Genomic DNA, 23,557 nt, shown 5'->3' with positions numbered 1-23,557 from the left:
GAGTGTGTTAGAGAGAGTGAGTGGTGTGTTAGAGAGTGTGAGTGGTGTGTTAGAGAGAGGGAGTGGTGTGTTAGAGAGAGTGAGTGGTGAGTTAGAGAGAGTGAGTGGTGTGTTAGAGAGAGTGAGTGGTGTGTTAGAGTGAGTGAGTGGTGTGTTAGAGAGAGTGAGTGGTGAGTGTGTTAGAGATAGTGGTGTGTTAGAGTGAGTGGTGTGTTAGGGAGAGTGGTGAGTGTGTTAAAGAGAGTGGTGAGTGTGTTAGAGAGAGTGGTGAGTGTGTTAGAGAGAGTGAGTGGTGTGTTAGAGAGTGTGAGTGGTGTGTTAGAGAGAGGGAGTGGTGTGTTAGAGAGAGGAGTGGTTAGAGAGAGTGAGTGGTGTGTTAGAGAGAGTGAGTGGTGTGTTAGTGATTGAGTGGTGTGTTAGAGAGAGTGAGTGGTGTGTTAGAGAGAGAGTGAGTGGTGTGTTAGAGAGAGTGGTAAGTGTGTTAGAGTGAGTGTGTGTGTGTGTTAGAGAGAGTGAGTGGTGTGTTAGAGAGAGTGAGTGGTGAGTTAGAGAGAGTGTGTGTGTGTTAGAGAGAGTGATGAGTGTGTTAGAGAGAGTGATGAGTGTGTTAGAGAGAGTGGTGAGTGTGAGTGTGTGTTAGAGAGTGGTGTGTGTGTGTTAGAGAGTGGTGAGTGTGTGTGTGTTAGAGAGAGAGTGGTGAGTGTGTGTGTTAGAGAGTGGTGTGTGTGTTAGAGAGAGAGTGGTGAGTGCGTGTGTGTGTTAGAGAGAGTGTGTGTGTGTGTGTGTAGAGAGTGGTGAGTGTGTGTTAGAGAGTGGTGAGTGTGTGTGTGTGTTAGAGAGAGTGGTGAGTGTGTGTGTGTGTTAGAGAGAGTGGTGAGTGTGTGAGTGTTAGAGAGTGGTGAGTGTGTGTGTGTGTTAGACAGAGAGTGGTGAGTGTGAGTGTGTGTTAGAGAGAGTGGTGAGTGTGTGTGTGTTAGAGAGTGGTGAGTGTGTGTGTGTTTGTTAGAGAGTGGTGAGTGTGGGTGTGTTAGAGAGAGAGTGGTGAGTGTGTGTGTGTTAGAGAGAGTGGTGAGTGTGTTAGAGAGAGTGGTGAGTGTGTGTGTTAGAGAGAGTGGTGTGTGTGTGTGTTAGAGAGAGAGTGGTGTGTGTGTGTTAGAGAGTGTGTGTGTGTGTTAGAGAGAGTGGTGTGCGTGTTAGAGAGAGTGTGTGTGTGTTAGAGAGAGAGTGTGAGTGTGTGTGTTAGAGAGAGTGTGTGTGTGTGTTAGAGAGAGAGTGGTGTGTGTGTGTGTGTTAGAGAGAGTGTGTGTGTGTGTTAGAGAGTGTGAGTGTGTGTGTTAGAGAGAGAGTGTGAGTGTGTGTGTGTGTTAGAGAGTGTGAGTGTGTGTGTTAGAGGGAGAGTGTGTGTGTGTGTTAGAGAGAGTGGTGTGTGTGTGTTAGAGAGAGTGGTGAGTGTGTTAGAGAGTGTGTGTGTGTGTTAGAGAGAGAGTGGTGAGTGTGTGTGTGTGTTAGACAGAGAGTGGTGAGTGTGTTAGAGAGTGTGTGTGTGTATGTGTTAGAGAGAGAGTGGTGTGTGTGTTAGAGAGAGTGTGTGTGTGTGTGTTACAGAGTGTGAGTGTGTGTGTTAGAGAGTGTGAGTGTGTGTGTTAGAGAGTGTGAGTGTGTGTGTGTTAGAGAGTGTGAGTGTGTGTGTTAGAGGGAGAGTGTGTGTGTTAGAGAGAGTGGTGTGTGTGTGTTAGAGAGTGTGTGTGTGTGTGTTAGAGAGAGAGTGGTGAGTGTATGTGTGTGTTAGACAGAGAGTGGTGAGTGCGTTAGAGAGTGTGTGCGTGTGTTAGAGTGTGTGTGTGTTAGAGAGAGTGTGAGTGTGTGTGTGTTAGAGTGTGTGTGTTAGACAGTGGTGTGTGTGTTAGAGAGAGTGTGAGTGTGTGTGTGTTAGAGTGTGTGTGTGTTAGAGAGAGTGTGTGTGTTAGAGAGTGTGAGTGTGTGTGTTAGAGAGAGTGGTGTGTGTGTGTTAGAGAGTGTGGTGTGTGTGTTTTAGAGAGAGTGGTGTGTTAGAGGAGAGTGGTGTGTGTTAAAGAGAGTGTGTGTGTTAGAGAGAGTGGTGTGTGTGTTAGAGAGTGTGTGTGTTAGAGAGTGTGCGTGTGTTAGAGAGTGTGTGTGTGTTAGAGAGAGTGTGAGTGTGTGTGTTAGAGAGAGTGGTGTGTGTGTGTGTTAGAGAGTGTGTGTGTGTTAGAGTGTGTGTGTTAGAGAGTGTGTGTGTGTTAGAGTGTGTGTGTTAGAGTGTGTGTGTGTTAGAGAGAGTGGTGAGTGTGTTAGAGAGAGTGGTGAGTGTGTTAGAGAGAGTGGTGAGTGTGTGTGTTAGAGAGTGTGTGTGTGTTAGAGAGAGAGAGTGGTGTGTGTTAGAGAGAGAGTGGTGTGTGTTAGAGAGAGAGTGTGTGTGTTAGAGAGTGTGTGTGTGTTAGAGAGAGAGTGTGTGAGTGTGTTAGAGAGTGTGTGTGTTAGAGAGTGGTGTGTGTGTTAGAGAGAGTGTGAGTGTGTGTGTGTGTTAGAGAGTGTGTGTGTGTTAGAGAGAGAGTGGTGAGTGTGTGTGTGTGTTAGACAGAGAGTGGTGAGTGTGTTAGAGACTGTGTGTGTGTTAGAGAGAGAGTGTGAGTGTGTGTGTGTTAGAGTGTGTGTGTGTGTGTGTTAGAGAGTGTGTGTGTTAGAGAGAGTGGTGTGTGTGTTAGAGAGAGTGGTGTGTGTGTGTGTTAGAGAGTGTGTGTGTGTTAGAGAGAGTGGTGAGTGTGTTAGAGAGAGTGGTGAGTGTGTTAGAGAGAGTGGTGAGTGTGTGTGTTAGAGAGTGTGTGTGTGTTAGAGAGAGAGAGTGGTGTGTGTTAGAGAGAGAGTGGTGTGTGTTAGAGAGAGTGTGTGTGTGTTAGAGAGTGTGTGTTGTGTGTTAGAGAGAGAGTGTGTGAGTGTGTTAGAGAGTGTGTGTGTGTTAGAGAGTGGTGTGTGTATTAGAGAGAGTGTGAGTGTGTGTGTGTGTTAGAGAGTGTGTGTGTGTTAGAGAGAGAGTGTGAGAGTGTGTGTGTTAGACAGAGAGTGGTGAGTGTGTTAAGAGACTGTGTGTGTGTTAGAGAGAGAGTGTGAGTGTGTGTGTGTTAGAGTGTGTGTGTGTGTGTTAGAGTGTGTGTGTGTGTGTGTTAGAGAGAGTGGTGTGTGTGTTAGAGAGAGTGGTGTGTGTGTGTGTTAGAGAGTGTGTGTGTGTTAGAGTGTGTGTGTTAGAGTGTGTGTGTGTTAGAGAGAGTGGTGAGTGTGTTAGAGAGAGTGGTGAGTGTGTTAGAGAGAGTGGTGAGTGTGTGTGTTAGAGAGTGTGTGTGTGTTAGAGAGAGAGAGTGGTGTGTGTTAGAGAGAGAGTGGTGTGTGTTAGAGAGAGAGTGTGTGTGTTAGAGTGTGTGTGTGTGTGTTAGAGAGAGAGTGTGTGAGTGTGTTAGAGAGTGTGTGTGTGTTAGAGAGTGGGTGTGTGTTAGAGAGAGTGTGAGTGTGTGTGTGTGTTAGAGAGTGTGTGTGTGTTAGAGAGAGAGTGGTGAGTGTGTGTGTGTTAGACAGAGAGTGGTGAGTGTGTTAAAGACTGTGTGTGTGTTAGAGGGAGAGTGTGAGTGTGTTAGAGTGTGTGTGTGTGTTAGAGTGTGTGTGTGTGTTAGAGAGTGTGTGTGTTAGAGAGTGTGTGTGTGTTAGAGAGAGAGTCGGGTCCCGTGAGAGAGTGAGGGGGGGCGTGGGGGGCAACCGTGTCGCTCGTGCCGGGACTCTGAGCCAGGTTGGGTCTCCACGTAGGGGGGGGGCCGTAGAGGGTCGTGGGGGGCCCTGGGTAAGGCGAGGGGTGGGGGTGCTGAGTGTGGAGCTGCTGGCGAGGGTGACGGGAGGAGGAGGAGGCAGGAGGCAGGAGTTCATCTCCTGACGCAGCCCACGCGGAATGAGGGCGTGGGGGACGGCCTCGCCCCTCGCAGGCCACGACACTCCACCACACTCCACCTCACTCCACCTCACTCCACCACACTCCACCACACTGCACCACACTCCACCACGCTCCACCCACGCTCCACCACACCTGCACCACACTCCACCACACTCCACCACACTCCACCACACTCCACCACACTCCACCACCCTCCACCTCACTCCACCTCGCTCCACCACACTGCACCACAATCCACCACACTCCACCACACTGCACCACACTTCACCACCCTCCACCACACTCCACCACACTCCACCACCCTCCACCACACTCCACCACACTCCACCACACTCCACCACACTGCACCACACTCCACGACACTCCGCCACACTCCACCACCCTCCACCTCACTCCACCACACTCCACCACACTCCACCACAATCCACCACACTCCACCACACTGCACCACACTCCACCACACTCCACCACACTCCACCACCCTCCACCACACTCCACCACACTGCACCACACTCCACCACACTGCACCACACTCCACCACACTCCACCTCACTCCACCTCACTCCACCACACTGCACCACCGTCCACCACGCTGCACCACGCTCCACCACACTCCACCACACTCCACCACGCTCCACCTCGCTCCACCACACTCCACCACAATTCACCACACTGCACCACACTGCACCACACTCCACCACACTGCACCACCCTCCACCACACTCCACCACACTCCACCACAATCCACCACACTCCACCTTGCTCCACCACACTCCACCACAATTCACCACACTGCACCACACTGCACCACACTCCACCACACTGCACCACCTCCACCACACTCCACCACACTCCAGCATACTGTACAAAACTTCACCACACTCCACCACACTGCACCACACTCCACCACACTGCACCACACTCCACCACAATCCACCACACTCCACCACACTCCACCACACTGCACCACACTCCACCACACTCCACCACACTGCACCACACTCCACCACACTCCACCTCACTCCACCACACTGCACCACCCTCCACCACACTGCACCACGCTCCACCACACTCCACCACACTCCACCACACTCCACCTCGCTCCACCACACTCCACCACAATTCACCACACTGCACCACACTGCACCACACTCCACCACACTGCACCACACTCCACCACCCTCCACCACACTCCAGCATGCTGCACAAAACTTCACCACACTGCACCACACTGCACCACACTCCACCACACTGCACCACACTCCACCACACTGCACCACACTCCACCACACTGCACCACACTGCACTACACACCACACGTACCACTCATCACACAGAAACACGACGCACACAACCACCGATACGCACCCACAACACCACAAGCAAGCGCTGTTCTCCACTAAGTGACGGCGACGCCACCACAGCGCTTGTGCCAGGCTAGGTGCACTTTGAGACCACGTGAAGTGTCCAAGGCTCGCTGGCAGGAGGTCATGATACAGACCCAGCAGGTGCCATGGGTCGACTGACTGAGATGACCGGCAGATACATCACCAGCTGTGCTCCCTACTGTGCCAACTTGCTGCGTTTTACCCACCCAGCGCTACGCCCGTTGTTGTGAGCGTCGCTCCTCTGCCCTCCGTTGTTGCTGGAGGGTGACTGCCTCCAACTGCCCAGTAGCAGCAGCGGCGTCCTTCACGAGCCTCCTCCATAGAGGCCGATATTGACACCGCTGGTACCGGCCATCGACAAGTCCACTCAGCTCCACGTCCTTCCGTAGTGCATCAGCGCCATCTCTTCTGTAGTCAGTGGCGTGCCCGTTTAGCCCCCTCTATCCGGCCAAACAGAAGTTGATTGGGTATACGATGACTGGGCATGCGGGCTACATGACCCGGCCAACGCAGCCTCGCCTGCCGGAGGAGCTCAGTGATTGGAACTGTGTCCAGATCTCTCAAGGATCTGTGAGCTGCTCACACTATCCACGATTGGTGAGACCCAGGCCAGCCTGAATGTTGCAAACAGCACAGTTGTTCCTGTAAAGGGGGCCCACGTTTCACAGAGCATAGAGAAGGGAGGGTTGCGGTAATAAGAAGATCCCGGAGCCTTTGCAATGGTGCGATAGGCCGAGGGTATACACACAAAGCGCTACGTACAGCTGATCAAGGAGCTATTCCGCTCGGCTGATTTGAGACCTCCGCTACCAAACGGGAGCCGGTCATGAACATGCCGCGCAGGTACAGAGAGACGCCTCCACTCTCTCCACAACTGCCTCCATAACTCGTGGGCAGTGGATGGGGTTGAGAATTTGATGACAGCTTAGCTGGCTTCTGCGGGGCTGACGCACGTACGCATGTATGTTGAACTTCTTTCGCGCCGTGCGCAGCCTACCATGCGAATGGGAGGTGCGGGGGAAGGTCAGCAGAGCCTCCAACTCCTTCTCAGACTGAGCAGTAGGAAAGCTCACCCTTGACTTCACCTGGTCATCGATCAGCCTCCCATTGTATCTGCATCAGATGGAAAATGCTCTGGTACAGCAGTAAAAGCGTCTCGAGCTACAAAGACGATGTTAGATAGTGGCGGGGCCAGGGGACATCCCTGTCGCGCCCCCGAGGTGAACAGGGAATGTCTCCAACTCCCGGACACGAAGCTTTACCCGGGCCTGCCCATCACCAAGGTCCTTAATGATCGTGAGCAGAGGGCCAGGGACCTCGCACGCACGAAAAACAACCCAGAGGCCTGGCCTATTGACCAGGTCAACGAAGCCCACGATATGTATGTGCTGTTCGCATTCTCTACACCTCTGCTGTAGCAGATTGACAGAGAAAATATTGCGTCTGTGTAGGACCGCCCCGGTCTGAAACCACACTGGGGCTCCGCAAGCCTCTCCTCAGCACTCCGCCTGGCAAGGCGATGTTGAAATAATCCTTGCCAGGATCTGTGCCGGCCTCGCACTGAGGAGGGAGATGCCCAGGTAGTTCTTGCAATCATGCCACCAGCACCACCAGCACACTCGCATACCTACACCACCAGCACCACCAGCACACTCACATACCTACACCAGCACCACCACCACACTCACATACCTACACCACCAGCACCACCAGCACACTCACATACCTACACCAGCAACCACCACCACACTCATATATCTACACCACCAGCACCACCACCACACTCACATACCTACACCACCAGCACCACACTCACATACCTACACCATCAGCACCACCACCACACTCACATACCTACACCACCAGCACCACCACCACACTCACATACCTACACCACCAGCACCACCACCACACTCACATACCTACACCACCAGCACCACCACCATACTCACATACCTACACCACCAGCACCACCAGCACACTCGCATACCTACACCACCAGCACCACACTCACATACCTACACCACCAGCACCACCACCACACTCACACCACCAGCACCACCACCACACTCACATACCTACACCACCACCACCGCCACCACCACACTCACATACCTACACCACCAGCACCGCCACCACCAACACCACACTCACATACCTACAGCACCAGGACCGCCACCACCACCACCACACTCACATACCTACACCACCACCACCACACTCGCATACCTACACCACCAGCACCACCACCACACTCACATACCTACACCACCACCACCGCCACCACCACACTTACATACCTACACCACCAGCACCGCCACCACCAACACCACACTCACATACCTACAGCACCAGCACCGCCACCACCACCACCACCACACTCACATACCTACACCACCACCACCACCACACTCGCATACCTACACCACCACCACCACACTCACATACCTACACCACCACCACCGCACCACCACACTCAGATACCTACAGCACCAGCACCGCCACCACCACCACCACCACACTCAGATACCTACAGCACCAGCACCGCCACCACCACCACCACACTCACATACCTACACCACCACCACCACCACCACACTCACATACCTACAGCACCACCAGCACACTCGCATACCTACAGCACCAGCACCACCACCACCACCACACTCACATACCTACAGCACCAGCACCGCCACCACCACCACCACCACACTCACATACCTACACCACCACCACCACCACACTCACATACCTAGCCACACTGCCAGCTTCATAGTCCACTTAACGCTCCGAATACCAAAACCACATTGAAAAACAACAAAGATCCCCCCGTGTAGCCTTAACAGACTGTTGGGGCAAGTGCTGTTAGCGAGTGCCTATGAATGCCGGCACGGCACACACGAGGGGGTGGGTGGCCAGCACCACGCCCGGCCGCCTTTGTCTCCCCAGTGGGCGATGTTTACTGAGGTTGAGTCGACCGAGGAGAGGTTCAGAACCGGTTCAGATAATCGGCATTAGTGTTGGCCGTGAGCGGGAATCGAACTCGCTACACTACCGCTCATACACAGAACACACACTACACACACACACACCTCACTCCCCACACACACGCCACATACACCACTCCACACACAGCACACACACACCCCACACACACCACACACCACCTCATGCCACACACACCACAGAAACACCTACACCACACACACCACACCTACACCACACACACACACCACACCCCACAACATAACCCCACACACCTCCACACACCACACCTACCCCACACACACACCACACCCCACACACACCACACACACATCACACCTCATGCCACACACACACCTCATGCCACACACACCACAGACACCACACCTACCCCACACACACAACCCACACCCCACACCAATCACACACCACACCCCACACACACCACACAACACACACACATCACACCCCACTCTATAACCCCCACACACACTCCACACACACACACCACACTCCACACACAGCACACACACACCCCACATACACACACACCACACACACCCACACACACACACACCTCATGCCACACACACACCTCATGCCACACACACTACACACACACACCACACACCACCACACCCCCACTCACACACCACACCTACACCACACCCACACCATAACCCCCACACACACACCACACCAATCACACACCACACCCCACACCCACACACACCCCACCTACACCCCACACCCACACACACCCCACACTATAACCCCCACACACACTTCACACACACCACACCACACACCAATCACACACCACACCCCACACACACCCCACACACACCCCACCTACACCACACCTACACCACACCCATACCATAACCCCCACACACACACCACACCCCACACCAATCACACACCACACCCCACACACACACACCCCACCTACACCACACACACACCACACACACCACACCCCACCCCACACCCCACACTATAACCCCCACACACACTCCACACACACCACACCACACAGCAATCACACACCACACACCACACTCCACACACACCACACCACACACCAATCACACACCACACCCCACACCACACCCCACTCTATAACCCCCACACACACTCCACACCACACACCACACACCAATCACACACCACACTGCACACCACACTCCACACACTCCACACCACACACCAATCACACACCACACACCACACTCCACACCCCACACACACTCCACACACTCCACACACACCACACCACACACCAATCACACACCAATCACACACCACACACCACACTCCACACCACACCCCACACACACTCCACACACTCCACACCACACCATACACACACCAATCACACACCACACCCCACACCCCACTCTATAACCCCCACACACACCACACACCAATCACACACCACACCCCACACCATAACCCCCACACACACTCCACACACTCCACACCACACCACCACACCACACACCAATCACACACCACACACCACACTCCACACCACACCCCACACACACTCCACACACTCCACACCACACCACACACACACCAATCACCACCACACCCCACACCCCACTCTATAACCCCCACACACACCACACACCACACACCAATCACACACCACATCCCACACCATAACCCCCACACACACTCCACACACTCCACACCACACACACCACACCACACACCAATCACACACCACACACCACACTCCACACCACACCCCACACACACTCCACACACACCACACCACACACCAATCACACACCACACACCACACTCCACACCACACCCCACACACACTCCACACACTCCACACCACACACCAATCACACACCACACTCCACACACACTCCACACACTCCACACACTCCACACACACCACACCACACACCAATCACACACCACACTCCACACACACTCACACACTCCACACACTCCACACCACACCACACACCAATCACACACCACACTCCACACACACTCCACACACTCCACACACTCCACACCACACCACACACCAATCACACACCACACACCACACTCCACACCACACCCCACACACACTCCACACACTCCACACCACACCCCACACACACTCCACACACCACACACCACACACCACACCACACACCACACCCCACACACACTCCACACACTCCACACACACCACACCACACACCAATCACACACCACACCCCACACACACTCCACACACTCCACACACACCACACCACACACCAATCACACACCACACCCCACACACACTCCACACACTCCACACACACCACACACACACACACCACACCCCACACACACTCCACACCACACCACACCACACACCAATCACACCACGTCAGTCACGGCGGGGGGGCATGGGGGGCATGGGGGGCGGCCCGGGCAGGATGTGGTTGAGACCCCCCTCACCCCCCCTCCTCCTCACACCCCCCCTCCTCCTCACACCCCCTCCTCCTCACCCCCCGCCCTCCTCACACCCCCTCCTCCTCACCCCCCGCCCTCCTCACACCCCCTCCTCCTCACACCCCCCTCCTCACCCTCCTCACCCCCACCGCCTCACCCCCCCTCCTCCTCACTCCCTGTCACCACCGTCACGGCGCCCACCGTCTTCTGAGTTTAAGTCTCATTACCCCGCACCCTGCCCGGGGGGAGGGAGAGGAGGGAGGGGTGAGGAGGAGGGGGTGAGGAGGGGGGTGAGGAGGAGGGGGTGAGGAGGAGGGGTGAGGAGGAGGGGGTGAGGAGGAGGGGGTGAGGAGGAGGGGGTGAGGAGGGGGGGTGAGGAGGAGGGGGTGAGGAGGAAGGGGTGAGGAGGGGGGGTGAGGAGGGGGGGTGAGGAGGAGGGGGTGAGGAGGAGGGGGTGAGGAGGGGGGGTGAGGAGGAGGGGGTGAGGAGGAGGGGGTGAGGAGGAGGGGGTGAGGAGGAGAGGGTGAGGAGGGGGGTGAGGAGGGGGATGAGGAGGAGGGGGTGAGGAGGGGGGTGAGGAGGAGGGGGGTGAGGAGGAAGGGGTGAGGAGGGGACGAGTGAGGAGGGGGGGTGAGGAGAGGGGGGGTGAGGAGGGGGGGGAGGAGGGGGGTGAGGAGCGGGGGGTGAGGAGGGGGAAGGGTGAGGAGGAGGGGGTGAGGAGACAGGACCGGGTGGGTTTGGCTGCTGAGAGGGAACCGGGCAGGGGAGGGGGGAGTGAGGGGGGAGTGAGGGGGGAGTGAGGGAGGGGGGGAGTGGGGGAGGGGGGGAGTGAGGGAGGAGTGGGGGAGGGGGGAGTGAGGGAGGAGTGAGGGAGGGGGGAGTGAGGGAGGGGGGGAGTGGGGGAGGGGGGAGTGAGGAGTGAGGGAGGGGGGGAGTGGGGGAGGGGGAGTGAGGGAGGAGTGAGGGAGGGGGGAGTGGGGGAGGGGGGAGTGAGGGGGGAGTGAGGGGAGGGGGGGAGTGGGGGAGGGGGGAGTGAGGGAAGAGTGAGGGAGGGGGGGGAGTGGGGGAGGGGGGAGTGGGGGAGGGGGGAGTGGGGGAGTGAGGGAGGGGGGAGTGAGGGAGGGAGGGGGGAGTGAGAGAGGGGGGAGTGAGAGAGGGGGGAGTGAGGGAGGGAGGGAGGGAGTGAGAGAGGGGGAGGTGAGAGTGGGGGGAGTGAGAGAGGGGGGAGTGAGAGAGGGGGGAGTGAGGGAGGGAGGGGGGAGTGAGAGAGGGGGGAGTGAGTGAGGGAGGGGGGAGTGAGGGAGGGGGGAGTGAGAGTGGGGGGAGTGAGAGAGGGGGGAGTGAGAGAGGGGGGAGTGAGGGAGGGAGGGGGGAGTGAGAGAGGGGGGAGTGAGAGTGGGGGGAGTGAGAGAGGGGGGAGTGAGAGAGGGGGGAGTGAGGGAGGGAGGGGGAGTGAGAGAGGGGGGAGTGAGTGAGGGAGGGGGGAGTGAGGGAGGGCGGGGAGTGAGTGAGAGAGGGGGGAGTGAGAGTGGGGGGAGTGAGAGAGGGGGGAGTGAGAGAGGGGGAGTGAGGGAGGGGGGAGTGAGAGAGGGGGGAGTGAGAGAGGGGGAGTGAGAGAGGGGGGGAGTGAGGGAGGGGGGAGTGAGTGAGAGTAAAGAATGAGGGTGGGAGCTACGCGATGAGGAGATGAGAGAGCTCAGAGGTGGGAGAAGAGGAGGCCGGGGGAGGAGAGGTCGCCCCGTCCCCACGCCGAACCACAGCCGCTCCCTTTCCCGCGCCCCCTCCTCCTCCTCTGCGCTCCCACGCAGAGGCCACACAGATCTCAGTAAGCGTGTCAGTGTGTGTGTGTCAGTGTGTGTGTCAGTGTGTGTGTCAGTGTGTGTGTGTCAGTGTGTGTGTCAGTGTGTGTCAGTGTGTGTGTGTCAGTGTGTGTGTGTGTCAGTGTGTGTGTGTGTCAGTGTGTGTGTGTCAGTGTGTGTGTCAGTGTGTGTGTGTCAGTGTGTGTCAGTGTGTGTGTGTGTCAGTGTGTCAGTGTGTGTGTGTCAGTGTGTCAGTGTGTGTGTGTCAGTGTGTCAGTGTGTGTGTGTCAGTGTGTGTGTGTGTGTCAGTGTGTGTGTGTCAGTGTGTGTGTCAGTGTGTGTGTCAGTGTGTGTGTGTCAGTGTGTGTCAGTGTGTGTGTGTGTCAGTGTGTGTGTGTCAGTGTGTGTGTGTGTCAGTGTGTGTGTGTGTCAGTGTGTGTGTGTGTCAGTGTGTGTGTGTGTCAGTGTGTGTGTGTGTCAGTGTGTGTGTGTCAGTGTGTGTGTGTGTGTCAGTGTGTGTGTGTCAGTGTGTGTGTGTCAGTGTGTGTGTGTGTCTGTGTGTGTCAGTGTGTGTCAGTGTGTGTGTGTGTGTGTCAGTGTGTGTGTGTCAGTGTGTGTGTGTGTCAGTGTGTGTGTCAGTGTGTGTGTATGTGTGTGTGTATGTGTGTCAGTGTGTGTGTGTCAGTGTGTGTGTGTCAGTGTGTGTGTGTGTGTGTGTGTCAGTGTGTGTGTGTCAGTGTGTGTGTGTGTCAGTGTGTGTGTGTGTGTTAGTGTGTGTGTGTCAGTGTGTGTGTCAGTGTGTGTGTCAGTGTGTGTGCGTGTCAGTGTGATGGGATCTGTGTGTGTGTCAGTGTGCGTGTCAGTGAGGGAGCGGTGGTGTAGTGGTTAGCGCTACGCTGCGCTCTGAACCCAACTACCCGGGTTCGATTCTTGCTCACGGCCAACACCCGGTGAAGATTATCTCAATCGGTCCTGGGCCTCCCCTAGGTCGACTCAGCCTCAAATGAGTAGCTGGTGCGGGTGTGTGGACATCGCCACTGGGAAGACAAAGGTGGCCGGGCGTGGTGCTGGCCACCCACCCCCTCCATAGGTGCTGCTCGCTAACAGCACTTGCCCCAACAGTCTATTCAAGGCTATACGGGGGATCTTTGTCAGTGTGTGTGTGTGCGTGTCAGTGTGCGTGTCAGCGTGATGGGATCTGTGTGTGTCTGTGTAATAGCAGACCATACACAATGACTGTGATGGTGATGATGGTAGTAGTGTGTAGTGGTTGCGGTGATGATGGTGATGGTGGTGGTAGTGATGGTCGTAATGATGGTAATGTGGGTGTAGTGGTTGCGGTGATGATGGTGGTGGTGATAGTGATGGTGGTGGTAGTGATGGTGGTAGTGTGGGTGTAATGGTTGCGGTGATGATGGTGGTGGTAGTGATGGTGGTGGTGGTGGTAGTGATGGTGGTGGTAGTGATAGTGGTGGTAGTGATGGTGGTGGTAGTGATGGTGGTAGTGATGGTGGTGGTGATGGTGGTAGTGATGGTGGTGGTGGTAGTGATGGTGGTGGTAGTGATGGTGGGTGGTAGTGATGGTGGTGGTAGTGATGGTGGTGGTAGGGATGGTGGTGGTAGTGATGGTAGTGATGGTGGTGGTAGTGATGGTGGTGGTAGTGATGATGGTGGTGATGGTGGTGGTAGTGATGGTGGTGGTAGTGGTAGTGATGATGGTGGTGATGGTAGTTATGGTGGTGGTAGTAGTGATGGTGGTGGTAGTGCTGGTAGTGATGGTGGTGGTGATGGTGATGGTAGTGATGGTGGTGGTAGTGGTGGTGATGGTGGTGGTAGTGGTGGTGATGGTGGTGGTAGTGATTGTGGTGGTAGTGATAGTGTGTGGAGATAATGATGGTGGTGATGGTGGTGGTAGTGATGGTGGTGGTAGTAATGGTGGGTGGTAGTGATGGTGGTGGTAGTGATAGTGGTGGTAGTGATGGTGTGTGAAGATGGTAGTGATGGTGGTGGTAGTGATGGTGGTGGTAGTGATGATGGTGGTAGTGGTGGTGATGGTAGTGATTGTGGTGGTAGTGATGGTGTGTGGAGATGAAGGTGGTAGTGATGGTGGGTGTAGTGATGGTGGGTGGTAGTGATGGTGGCGGTGTGATGGTGGTGGTAGTGGTGGTGGTAGTGGTGGTAGTGATAGTGGTGCTAGTGATGGTGGTGTGATAGTGATGGTGGTGGTAGTGATGGTGGTGGTGGTAGTGATGGTAGTGATGGTGGTAGTGGTGGTAGTGATGGTGGTAGTGGTGGTAGTGGTGGTAGTGATGGTGGTGTGGTAATGATGGTGGTGGTAGTGATGGTGTGTGAAGATGGTAGTGATGGTGGTGGTAGTGATGGTGGTGGTAGTGATGGTGTGTGAAGATGGTAGTGATGGTGGTGGTAGTGATGTTGGTGGTGCTGGTGTTGGTAGTGATGGTGGTGGTGGTAGTGATGGGGTAGTGATGGTGGTGGTGGTAGTGATGTTGGTGGTGATGGTGTTGGTAGTGATGGTGGTGGTGGTAGTGATGGTGGTGGTGGTAGTGATGGTGGTGGTGATGAGTGGTGGTGATGGTGGTGGTGGTAGCTGATGGTGGTGGTGATGGTGGTAGTGATGGTGTGTGAGCACCACGTCATAGTTTCCCCAAGCGGAGGGCAGCACGGAGGGCAGCACCGGAGGGCAGCACGGAGGGCAGCACGGAGGGCAGCACGAGGCACGTGAAGGAGGCGGTGGAGGGTCAAGGGACAGGAGGGGGCAGGAGGTGAAAGGCAATGGACAGCGGGCAGCAGCGAAGGCACGGGGTAGGCAGGGACAATACCACCACCCACTACTACCACCACCACCCACTACCACCCACTACCACCCACTACTACCACTACCACCACCCACTACTACCACTACCACCACCATCCCCCACTACTACCACCATCACCCACTACTACCACTACCACCCACTACTACCACTACCACCCACTACTACCACTACCACCCACTACTACCACTACCACCCACTACCACTACCACCCACGACCACTGCCACCCACAACCACTACCACCACCATCCCCCACTACTACCACCCACTACCACCACCCACTACCACTACCATCCCCCACTACTACCACCCACTACCACTACCACCCACGACCACTACCACCACCATCCCCCACTACTACCACCCACTACCACTACCACCCACAACCACTACCACCACCATCCCCCCACTACTCCACCATTCACTATCACCACCACCCACTACCACCAACTACCACCCACTACTACCACCCACTATCACCACCACCCACTACCACCAACCACCACCATCACCCACTACCACCACTACCCACCACTACCCATCACCAACCACCACCCACCCAACAACACCGCCACCACCACCCCCCCAACAACACCGCCACCACCACCCACCCACCCAACAACACCGCCACCACCACCCACCCACCCAACAACACCGCCACCACCACCACCCACCCAACAACACCGCCACCACCACCACCCACCCACCCAATAACACCACCACCCACCCACCCAACAACACCGCCACCACCACCACCCACCCAACAACACCGCCACCACCACCACCCACCCACCCAATAACACCACCACCACCACCACCCACCCACCCAAATAACACCACCACCCACCCAATAACACCACCACCCACCCACCCAATAACACCACCACCCACCCACCCAATAACACCACCACCCACCCACCCAATAACACCGCCACCACCACCACCACCCATCGCCATCATTGCCCAAGAACTTGAATTTCTCCCTCGAGCGAGGCGCGCCCAGCACCGGGCACGGCCGGGGAGGGGGCAGTGGGGGGGAGGGGGTAGTGGGGAGGGGAGGGGGCAGTGGGGAGGGGAGGGGGCATTGGGGAGGGGGGAATTATGGAGGGGGGGGGCATTGGGGAGTGGGGGTGGAGGGGAGGGGGCAGTCGGGAGGGGGGGGCTGTTTCCTATGATTTCAAGGGGAACCGCAACCCCCCTCCCCCCTTCCCTCCACAGCGGGGGGGGGGGGTGTTGAGTGGGTGGGCGGGAGGAGAGAGAGGGAGGGGAGAGAGGAGGGAGAGAGAGGGAGGGAGAGTGGAGAGAGGAGAGAGAGGGAGGGGAGAGTGGAGAGAGAGAGGGGAGAGAGAGAGAGGAGAGTGGAGAGAGGGAGGGAGAGTGCAACGAGAGTGGAAATATCCGAAGTTCGCTGGTGTCGGCAGTCATCTCGTAACTCGCCTCTCAGGAGGAGGGGGGGGGGAGCAGTGAGAGGAGCTCGCAAACTCCCGAGATGACGACCCCTGCGTGATTGACTTGGAGCAGCAGAGGGGTCTGCGAGAGGGGGGATCAGAGGGGTGGGGGGAGGTGGTGGGGGGCAACGCGGAGCAGGTGGGATCAGGGGGAGTGGGGGGATCAGTGGGGGGGGTTCATCCCGTGCGGTGGACTTGGAGCAGTTCGCGGCGCGTGAATGAGGTGAGAGGACGGGAGTGTGGGAGCATAGTGTGTGTGGTGTGTGTAGTGTGTGTGTGTTGGTGTGTGTAGTGTGTGTAGTGTAGTGTGTGTAGTGTGTGTGTGTAGTGTGTGGTGTGTGAGTGTGTGTGTGGTGTCTGTGTAGTGTGTGTGGTGTCTGTGTAGTGTAGTGTGTGTAGTGTGTGTGTGTGTGTAGTGTGTGTGGTGTGTGTAGTGTGTGTGTGGTGTGTGTGTAGTGTGTGTGGTGTGTGTGTGTGTAGTGTGTGGTGTGTGTGTGTGTGTATGTGTGTGTGGTGGGTGTGTGTAGTGTGTGTGTACTATATAGTGTAGTGTGTGTGTGGTGTGTGTGTACTATATAGTGTAGTGTGTGTGTGGTGTGTGTGTACTATATAGTGTAGTGTGTTTTGTGTGTGTGTACTATATAGTGTAGGTGTGTTTAGTGTGTGTGTACTATATAGTGTAGTGTGTGTGTACTATATAGTGTAGTGTGTGTAGTGTGTGTGTACTATATAGTGTAGTGTGTGTGTACTATAAAGTGTAGTGTGTGTGTACTATATAGTGTAGTGTGTGTGTAGTGTGTGTGTACTATATAGTGTAGTGTGTGTGTGTAGTGTGTGTGTACTATATAGTGTAGTGTGTGTGTAGTGTGTGTGTACTATATAGTGTAGTGTGTGTGTGTAGTGTGTGTGTACTATATAGTGTAGTGTGTGTGTAGTGTGTGTGTACTATATAACCACTACCACCACCATCCCCCACTACTACCACCCACTACTACCACCATTCACTATCACCACCACCCACTACCACCAACCACCACCATCACCCACTACCACCACTACCCACCACTACCCATCACCAACCACCACCCACCCAACAACACCGCCACCACCACCCACCCAATAACAACGCCAGTAGTGTAGTGTATGTGTGTTGGTGTGTGTGTAGTGTGTGTGTACTGTAGTTGTGTGTGTGTAGTATCTGGTGTGTGTGTGTGAGGAGTGTGTGTGTGTACTGTAGTTGTGTGTGTAGTATCTAGTGTGTGTGTGGGCAGTGTGTGGTGTGTGTACTGTAATTGTGTGTGTAGTATCTGGTGTGTGTGTGCAGTGTGTGTGTGGGTGTGTGTACTGTAGTTGTGTGTAGTATCTGGTGTGGTGTGTGTTGAGCAGTGTGTGTGTGGGTGTGTGTACTGTAGTTGTGTGTGTGTAGTATCTGGTGTGTGTGTGCAGTGTGTGTGTGGGTGTGTGTACTGTAGTTGTGTGTAGTATCTGGTGTGTGTGTGTGTGTGGTACTGTAGTTGTGTGTGGGTGTGTGTACTGTAGTTGTGTGTGTGTGCGTGCAGTGTCTGTGTGTGTGAGCAGTGTGTGGGTGTGTGTGTGTGTGTCTGTGTGTGTGTCAAGTGTCAAGTTGCATGTTCGCGTGTACACTGCGTCTTACTGTATGCCTCTTGCACATCCCATCAGCGACACCACCACGAAATGTCCCGCATGGGGCAACAATCCGCATCGCTTTAAACGCGAAGCGAAAGTCTGGACCCAGTTTCGCCGTCCGGGGTCTCATCAGCATCAGTCTGGCTCGCTTGAACCACAGCTGGTGAACTTGGCTCGTGTTGAGAGAGGCCAGAGGAGTGGCGTGTTTTTTCGACGTGTCTTGAACTTCTTTCGCACCGTACGCAGCCAACCGTGCTAATCGGAGGTGCAGTGCTGAGTCGATGGGCAGTGTTGAGTCTATGGTGCAGTGTTGAGTCTATGGGCAGTGTTGAGTCTATGGGTAGGTTTAGTCTATAGGTAGTGTTGAGTCTATGGGGTAGTGTTGAGTCTATGGGGTAGTGTTGAGTCTATGTGCAGTGTTGGGTCTATGGGCAGTGTTGAGTCTATGGGCAGTGTTGGAGTCTATGGGGTAGTGTTGAGTCTATGGGGTAGTGTTGAGTCTATGGGCAGTGTTGAATCTATGGGGTAGTGTTGAGTCTATGGGGTAGTGTTGAGTCTATGGGCAGTGTTGAGTCTATGGGTAGTGTTGAGTCTATGGGCAGTGTTAGTCTATGGGCAGTGCTGAGTCTATGGGGCAGTGTTGAGTCTATGGGGCAGTGTTGAGTCTATGGGCAGTGTTGAGTCTATGGGCAGTGTTGAGTCTATGGGGTAGTGTTGAGTCTATGGGGTAGTATTGAGCCTATGTGGTAGTGTTGAGTCTATGGGTAGTGTTGAGTCTATGGGTAGTGTTGAGGCTATGGGCAGTGTTGAGTCTATGGGTAATGTTGAGGCTATGGGCAGTGTTGAGTCTATGGGTAGTGTTGAATCTGTGGGCAGTGTTGAGTCTATGGGTAGTATATTATTGGTTATTTCGGTAAAGTCACGTAGAAGGGAACAATAAAATAATAAAAAAATAAAACAATAAAATGCTCACGACGTTTCGACTGCAACACAAACAATCATCATCAGGTGTGAAAACCACAGCAAGAAAATTTGAAAAAAAGTGGCGTTTTTTTAATGTTAGCACCACGGAGAGCGATTCGGCAGTTATTCAGATGGACGAGTCCATCTATGTTCGGAAAAGAGGAGGGGGGAGACGAAAATAATGGATGCGGTTTGAAAGCCACTGTAAGCGTGAACAATCAATTAAGACCCGAAATGGTTTGTCAAATCCTTCCAATGATTGCTAAGCCAGAATCCATCTCAGTTGAAATTGTCTCTGTGTTTATATATGTGGATAACCTCATGAACGAATCTTTCATGGTAGCCAGATGGCTTGCAAATAACCTCTGTCTTGGAAAAGTCAATGTCATGTAAAGAGCCTACTGAATTATAACAGTGATCTGCCACGGCCGAGGTGTTGGTCCTACCGTGTTTTAGGTCTGCTTTGTGTTCACGAATGCGGTCCGAGACATGTCGTTTGGTTTCTCCAATGTAACTACTACCACAGAGGCAACTTAGTTTGTAGACGCCAGGGTACTGTATGTCCGGAATCACATCTTTTTACAGACGGAACCAGATCACGGGATTTTATGTAATGTGTCGAATCGGACCTGGATCTTGTGTTTATTCAAGATTTTGGGAGATCTTTTTTTGTGATCCCCGCAATGTAGGGTAAAGAGCTTGGTGTACGTGCTTTGAGTTCACTGGCTATGTGTTCCTGGTCGGATATGCATTTGGCTCTATAGTGCAGAGTCTTGATGAGGGAATTCTTCTGGGATGGATGGTGGTGGGAATCCGGTTTCAGGTAAGCATCCGTATGGGTAGCTTTCCTGTACAGACGGAACCAGATCACGGATTTTAATGCAACGTGTTGAATCGGACCTGGATCTTGTGTTTATTCAAGATTTTGGATCTCTTTTTTGTGATCCCCGCAATGTAGGGTAAAGTGATGGTTTTGGAAAGCTCCTCAAGATGGTCCTTCTTGATGGTTGGAGTGATAGCTTTGCGGATTGTGTAGTCGGAGTAACCATTAGCCTTAAGAGCTTGGTGTACGTGCTTGAGTTCACTGGCTATGTGTCCCTGGTCGGATATGCATTGGGCTCTTTAATGCAGAGTCTTGATGAGGGAATTCTTCTGGGATGGATGGTGGTGGGAATCCGGTTTCAGGTAAGCATCCGTATGGGTAGCTTTCCTGTAGACAGAGTGGCTCATTGAACCATCAGGTCTCTTTTTTATTAGGACATCCAAAAAAGGTAGCTTGCCATCTTTTTCGACTTCCATGGTAAATCTGATGGCTTGGTGTATGGAATTGATGTGGTTGAGGAATTGGTCTAGAGCAGGCCGGCCATGTGGCCAGATGACAAAAGTGTCTTCCACGTACCTCTTCCATAAGGTTGGGTGCAGAGTGGCAGTCTGGATGGCGTCAGTCTCAAATTTCTCCATGAAAATGTTGGGGTGCCCTCAGTTTGTTTGTATAAAGTTCCATTCCAAGTGAAGTATGTATTGGTTTAGCAGTGTCTCACCAGGGGGGGGGGGGGTACCTCAGTGTTTAGTCCTTGATGAACCAAGTCTTCAATGATTGCGATGGTGTCAGGTACAGGAACTTTGGTGAATAAGGAAACTACATCAAAACTGACAAGCAGGTCGTCTTGGGACAGGGAATACCCTTGATTGTCGATACCAGGTGAGTGGAATTTTGTACCGCAGAGGTGGTTTTTCCAATGAAAGGCCGCAGGTTTTCAGACAGAAAACGAGCCAGTTTTGTAGGTGGGGGAGTTGATAGTAGAGACGATGGAAGAAGGGGTGTATCTACTTTATGTATTTTTGGTAAGCCGTTTAATCTTGGTGGCCTGGCAGCAGAAGGTTTCAACGAGAACTGTTTGGTTTGATCAATTAATGCGGTTGAAACAAACTGCCTCGTTTTCTGTCTGAAATCCTGCGGCCTTTCACTGGAAAAACCACCTCTGCAGTACAAAATTCTACTCACCTGGTATCGACAATCACGGGTATTTCCCTGTCCCCAGACGACCTGCTTGTCAGTTTTGATGTAGATTCCTTTTTCACCAAAGTTCCTGTACCTGACACCATCGCAATCATTGAAGACTTGGTTCATCAAGGACTAAACACTGAGGTACCCCCCCTGGTGAGACACTGTTTAACCAATACATACTTCACTTGGAATGGAACTGTCTACAAACAAACTGAGGGCACCCCAATGGGCTCCTCCCTGTCTCCGGTTGTAGCCAACATTTTCATGGATAAATTTGAGACTGACGCCATCCAGACTGCCACTCTGCGCCCAACCTTATGGAAGAGGTACGTGGATTGCCCTTTTGTCATCTGGCCACATGGCCGACCTGCTCTAAACCAATTCCTCGACCACATCAATTCCATATACCCAGCCATCAGATTTACCATGGAAGTCGAAAAAGATGGCAAGCTACCTTTTTTGGATGTCCTAATAAAAAAAGAGACCTGATGGTTCAATGAGCCACTCTGTCTACAGGAAAGCTACCAATACGGATGCTTACCTGAAACCGGATTCCCACCACCATCCATCCCAGAAGAATTCCCTCATCAAGACTCTTGCACCATACAGCCCAATGCATATCCGACCAGGAACACATAGCCAATGAACTCAAGCACGTACACCAAGCTCTTAAGGTTAATGGTTACTCCGACTACACAATCCGCAAAGCTATCACTCCAACCATGAAGAAGGACCCTCTTGAGGAGCCTTTCAAAACCATCACTTTACCCTACATTGCGGGGATCACAAAAAAATCTCAAATCTTGAATATACACAAGATCCAGGTCCGATTCAACACGTTACATAAAATCCGTGATCTGGTTCCGTCTGTACAGGAAAGCTACCCATACGGGATGCTTACCTGAAACCGGATTCCCGCCACCATCTATCCCAGAAGAATTCCCTCATCAAGACTCTGCACTATAGAGCCAAATGCATAATCCGACCAGGAACACATAGCCAGTGAACTCAAGCACGTACACCAAGCTCTTTACCCTACATTGCGGGGATCACAAAAAAAGATCTCCAAAATCTTGAATAAACACAAGATCCAGGCCCGATTCGACACATTACATAAAATCCGTGATCTGGTTCCGTCTGTAAAAGATGTGATTCCGGACATACAGTACCCTGGCGTCTACAAACTAAGTTGCCTCTGTAGTAGTAGTTACATTGGAGAAACCAAACGACATGTCTCGGACCGCATTCGTGAACACAAAGCAGACCTAAAACACGGTAGGACCAACACCTCGGCCATGGCAGATCACTGTTATAATTCAGTAGGCTCACATGACATTGACTTTTCCAAGACAGAGGTTCTTTGCAAGCCATCTGGCTACCATGAAAGATTCGTTCATGAGGCTATCCACATATACAAACACAGAGACAATTTCAACCGAGAAGATGGATTCTGGCTTAGCAATCATTGGAAGGATTTGATTAACCATTTCGGGTCTTAATTGATTGTTCACGCTTACGGTGGCTTTCAGGCCGCATGCATTATTTTAGTCTCCCCCCTCCTCTTTTCCGAACATAAATGGACTCATCCATCTGAATAACGGCCAAATCGCTCTCCGTGGTGCCAACGTTAAAAAACGCCACTTTTTTCAAAATTTTCTTGCTGTGGTTTTCACACCTGATGATGATTGCTTGTGTTGCAGTCGAAACGTCGTGAGAATTTTATTGATTTATTATTTTATTGTTTCCCTTCTACGTGACTTTACCGAAAGATCCAAGAATATGAATCCCTGCAGACACGAAAGCTTTAAATATATGGGTAGTGTTGAGTCTATGGGCAGTATTGAGTCTATGGGGAGTGTTGAGTCTATGGGCAGTATTGAGTCTATGGGTAGTGTTGAGTCTATGGGCAGTGTTGAGTCTATGGGCGTTGTTTAGTCTGTGGGCAGTGTTGAGTCTATGGGCAGTGTTGAGTCTATGGGCAGTGTTGAGTCTATGAGCAGTGCTGAGTCTATGGGCAGTGTGAATGGTGAACTTCTTTCGCATCGTACATATCCAACCGTGCTAATCGGAGGTGCAGG

General features: G+C 53.5%; 1 protein-coding gene across 4 annotated transcripts in view; it reads left to right on the top strand.

Moving 5' to 3' along the window:
• Nucleotides 1-23,557, top strand: part of LOC116955030 (uncharacterized) — a 100,308-nt gene that overhangs the window by 36,791 nt on the left and 39,960 nt on the right. For 3 of the 4 annotated variants that reach the window (XM_076052633.1, XM_076052634.1, XM_076052632.1), the window contains exon 2: nucleotides 6,792-6,920. The exons of the other annotated variant lie outside the window; for it this stretch is intronic. In XM_076052633.1, the coding sequence (XP_075908748.1) occupies nucleotides 6,913-6,920 (8 nt within the window). In that variant the 5' untranslated portion in view covers nucleotides 6,792-6,912. The remainder of the gene's footprint in view (nucleotides 1-6,791; nucleotides 6,921-23,557) is intronic. 4 annotated transcript variants of the gene reach the window in all.

Source organism: Petromyzon marinus, chromosome 57 (assembly GCF_048934315.1).
Source record: "Petromyzon marinus isolate PM22_M1 ecotype Great Lakes invasive population chromosome 57, UKy_Petmar_22M1.pri1.0, whole genome shotgun sequence".
NCBI lineage: Eukaryota > Metazoa > Chordata > Hyperoartia > Petromyzontiformes > Petromyzontidae > Petromyzon > Petromyzon marinus.
The sequence above is the reverse complement of the archived record's forward strand: the minus strand, read 5'-3'. Positions and strand labels throughout refer to the sequence as shown.